We start from the raw sequence: 4172 nt of genomic DNA, 5'->3' as shown, positions 1-4172 counted from the left end.
TGTTATGAATGCAGTATTTAGATCGACAAGGAGCCAGATTTTGCTGCAATGCAATGGCAAATATTATCAATCATACAACACAAAACACATGAAATATATGTCAATTATACAACATAAAATACATGAAACTAATAACGAGCTATGTATATGTATATAGAAAGAGGAGATCATCCCTGTGCAGCCGGATTTAGGGAGAATAAATCATATGGGTTGGCCATTTGCCTCAACCAAACACAAATCTTTTGCAATCCAAAACGCCAAACTAGCAATCTCTCTACCAATGCATCATGTTTTGGTTACATATTCACCAAGGCAAAGGAAAATTATCAACTAAACAAAAGCATAAAATTTATTTATGCTCAGTGTATATATATTATCATTAGCAAAAATTGAAAAAATTAAATTCAAACATTTATTTTGCCACAAGTGAAGTTAAACTTGACTGAAGGAATAGCCATCTTTGCTTCTGCATTCTATAACACAGGTAGGCTTGCTTATCATCTGATGATAAACTGACATAGAATTTGGCAGAGGAAGAAATGTATCGGGCAAAAATTCTTCCTTGAGGTCTAATTTATGCATCATGTATCCTGCTTCAGTAGGATGTCCATGACTTGGAAATGAATGGACTGGTGGAACAATTGGCGTACTTGCTGCTGCAATAGGATTGAATCCAGACATAGAAAGGTTGGACAAGCTTGGCTGCCCCATTGCAAAAGGGAAGCTTGTAGCAGTCCCTAACTGGCCTTTTTGTGGAAAGTTAAAAGTGCTGAGAGGAGTGTGAGTATTGAATCTTGCAAATCTGTCTTGGATTGGTTCATGTTTTTGCAGAAGACTGCGAGATTGGGTAGCCGAATTAGATGATGATACATTTGAGGAGCCAGAGTTCTGATGACCACTTCTTCTAGTCGTTGGGACTTCATGGTTATGTGTTCCCTCATAGGTCGTGATCACTGATTTGAGATCATGTGAAGCCCTCTCTATGTGCTTTCGGACAGTGCACCCAGGATTTGTACACTTGTAATAACTCCTGCAACCAAAAATTGCATCTTGATGCTCGAGGAAGAGATTTTATAAGCTCAATACAAGATATCAATAAAGAAGAGAAACTAGGTTCAACAGTTAATGAGTTTCAATGCAATGCTAATAGCAACAAATCGTGTTAGTCCCAACTATTTGAAATCGTCTATTGGATTTTGTTTCACTAACTGCATTCATAACTATATCACTATTAATATTCAGACAATATACAAGATTCATCAACCACATCATGGCATACCTTGGATTTGGATTTCCTTTGACAACCTTTTGGCCATACTTTCGCCAACGATATCCATCATCAAGAATGTCAATCTCACTCATTGTCTGAATCACAACTCTTGGTTCACGAATTGTTCTTGAAGCAGCATTTATCTCAACAACACAAGAATCTAGCTTCCTAAATTAGAATAAATGAAAGCAAACAAGTGAATTTTATGGGACATGAATACAAAAAAAAATCAATTACCAAATTTAGTCTAAAAGATGAATTTTTCTTGCTCAAGAAAAAAAAAAAAAAGGCAAATTTTAAGTGGTAGCAAATGTTAACCTGGATCTTGACTCTGTCTCTTCTCCACCGCTGAGGGAGATACTGCCATGAGTTTCTTGATCATCTTCTTCATCATTGGACATTGCAGAAGAAACATCAATAGACTCTGGGGATGGATGATCACCATCTTGGTTCTCTTGCAATGCATTAGAGGCATCACAGAATTCAGCAGCAATTGGTGCAGCTGAAGTTGCCTCCAGGCCATCCCCCAAACAATCTTGGCATCCATTACCACTTTGAGAGCTTCCTTTTATTGGTTTTTCATCAAAACTTGCTTGTGAATCTGGCTGCTCTGAGCCATCACTCTTAAGTTCATTGAGTGGGTTTGGTGAAGGAGCACTAAACCGGCAATCAAGGTTAGGTTTCAGATGGTTGTGGGAACCCTTGTAGATTATCTCAGTAATCCCACCTTCATGAGACCGCTCGACTTTCTTCTTCATCTGACAATTTGGGTGAGTGCATTTGTAGTAGCTTCTCGGATTCTCACTACCCTTTACCTGTTTCTGGCCATATTTTCTCCAATTATATCCATCCTCAGCTGGAGTCCCAAGAGGCGCAGAGAGTTCCCTCCGTAGGCCTGCTTCTCTGTTTTGTCGGCCACTCACCACAATAGAGTCTGCAATTTGCTGGTTTAGCATAGCATTATTTGTAGTATTTTTTTGATCAGATGCAAAAGTAGAACCAGATTGAATGCAGAATTCTGGTTGGTATTGGAAATTCTCACTACTAGCTTCTACTTTGCGTTCCTCTGCGGGATTTTCCATCTGAACATACCCCTCAATGCTTGGTAGCTCAAACTGGATTAGAGAGGAAACAAATAACAATGTTAATATGGACATTTTTGTTAGCAAGGTTAGGTCTAATGATATGTTTGGTTTACACAAATAGCTATTCCATTCTTTATGATTTCATTCCTGTATTTAGCTACAAAATGAAACTGGAAGACCAAGTTTGATAGAATCGTCGTTCATTTTCAATTCTTCTTTAACTTATTTCATGAGCCTCTATATTTCAGATATTTGAGTATCCTAGCTCACATCATATAGATATTAGAAGGATTGATGCTGCAATGCAGCCAATGTGACTAATTCTAAATATCCAAGTCCATAGAAATGATTCAAGAGAAAGGTATGAATTCATAACTGCATAATCCATATGCAAGATACACCATATTACCTTCTTTACCAATCTAGAGTGACATGAATCTGATTCTATATGTGTCTTGAAAGGAAATGCTTCTGAAATGTCTTCAAATAGGTTGTGTTCGAACATCGCCAAACATGAGACAGGCATTGCGTTTGAAGATCGAATCTCCAAAAATTCATATTTGCTGGTTGGAGATGGTTGATCCTAGAAATATGACACAGTTACACATCAAATTCCTAGAGGTATAATAATCAATTCATAAAAACACTCATTAACCAACTTCTATTGTGAAAATTACTAGATTTAGATTCAGTTTAATGGCAATTTACGTCATGCCGTTTCAATATGCAATGTTAGAACCAACCAACAAGAATCTCAAACAACTATGAGGGGCTTCTTTGTTTGGTATGAAATTTAACAAGAAAACAGTTCAAATTATCAGAAAACTTGTGCATGCATTTCTTCAACAAGTTATTACAGTATGATAATTAGGTGGAATCTGTTTCCTTAAATGCTTTTTGGTTTTAAAGAGAACTATGCCATATCAACAAGTTCAAAGAAAAAGCATGAGAGACTATTTAAAATCAACAACTTTGTGAATTGTAGGGTAAGATTGAAACAACAGCTCCACATTTTTACTGCATTTGAGATTCTTCTAAACAAGACCTCTGTTAAATTCTCTTTGCAAGCATCTTGATGAATTCATGGCAACACCTAAGAATCACGAAGTAACGGTGGGTAGCATCTTACCGATGTATCAGAAAACAAAGCTGGAGAGTCGAACAACGCGGTAGGACTAAGACCCGGTGGAATTGTTAGATAAGGCGACGGAGTTTCTGAGGATGAAACCATGCTGGTGGATTGGATATTAACTGTATCAAGCTTTGGAACATGAAAACCTTTTCTTGTTGCCATCCTCTCTGCAAGACTTCCGAATGAGCTTGATATAGGGTCGCCAAACAACTTTGGTTGAGGGGAGAGATCATTCAAGGAATCGACTCCAACCTCACTTTCTATTCTTGAGCTCACATTCACCTTTTGGTTTTCGGAGTTCCATGGAAGCCCCAAATTTCCATTCTCTACCAAGAGAGTTGAGAATGATCTCGAACCAAACTCTTCGTTTGAAGAGTTTGAGAATAGGGTTCTCGAGCTTGGATTTGGAGGCAGCCAGCTATCCATCATGGCGTTGTTATCATCTACCTCAACCACGATCGATTCAACTTCTCTCCCGATTCAGCTGTAACCAGTGCAGCATCGGCAATGTGAAGGAAGTCAGAATAGGCCCTTATTTCAAACAGAAACAAACAATTAGATCAAACTTAAGATCAGATTCCGAAGGGATTTCCAGTCGTGCAAGAAATTACAATGAAGAGCATCGATAAAAGATTTTCATATCTCAGGCAACGAACAGCTACTCACCTCAAATCGGAATCTTCCG

General features: G+C 38.0%; 1 protein-coding gene across 1 annotated transcript; it reads right to left on the bottom strand.

The window, feature by feature from the left end:
- Window positions 1-364: 364 nt before the first annotated feature.
- Window positions 365-2380, bottom strand: LOC121977633 (probable WRKY transcription factor 2). Its single transcript, XM_042530095.1, has 3 exons — window positions 1589-2380; window positions 1280-1438; window positions 365-1030 (listed from the first exon to the last, which is right to left on the bottom strand). Exons 1-3 carry the CDS (start codon window positions 2350-2352, stop codon window positions 433-435), a joined length of 1521 nt encoding a protein of 506 aa, XP_042386029.1. The 5' UTR covers window positions 2353-2380; the 3' UTR covers window positions 365-432.
- Between the last annotated feature and the right edge of the window lie 1792 nt (window positions 2381-4172).

The sequence above is a fragment of the Zingiber officinale genome, chromosome 4B (assembly GCF_018446385.1).
Source record: "Zingiber officinale cultivar Zhangliang chromosome 4B, Zo_v1.1, whole genome shotgun sequence".
NCBI classification, from domain to species: Eukaryota; Viridiplantae; Streptophyta; class Magnoliopsida; order Zingiberales; family Zingiberaceae; genus Zingiber; species Zingiber officinale.
Note: the sequence above shows the minus strand (reverse complement) of the source record. Positions and strands in the feature narration are given on the sequence as shown.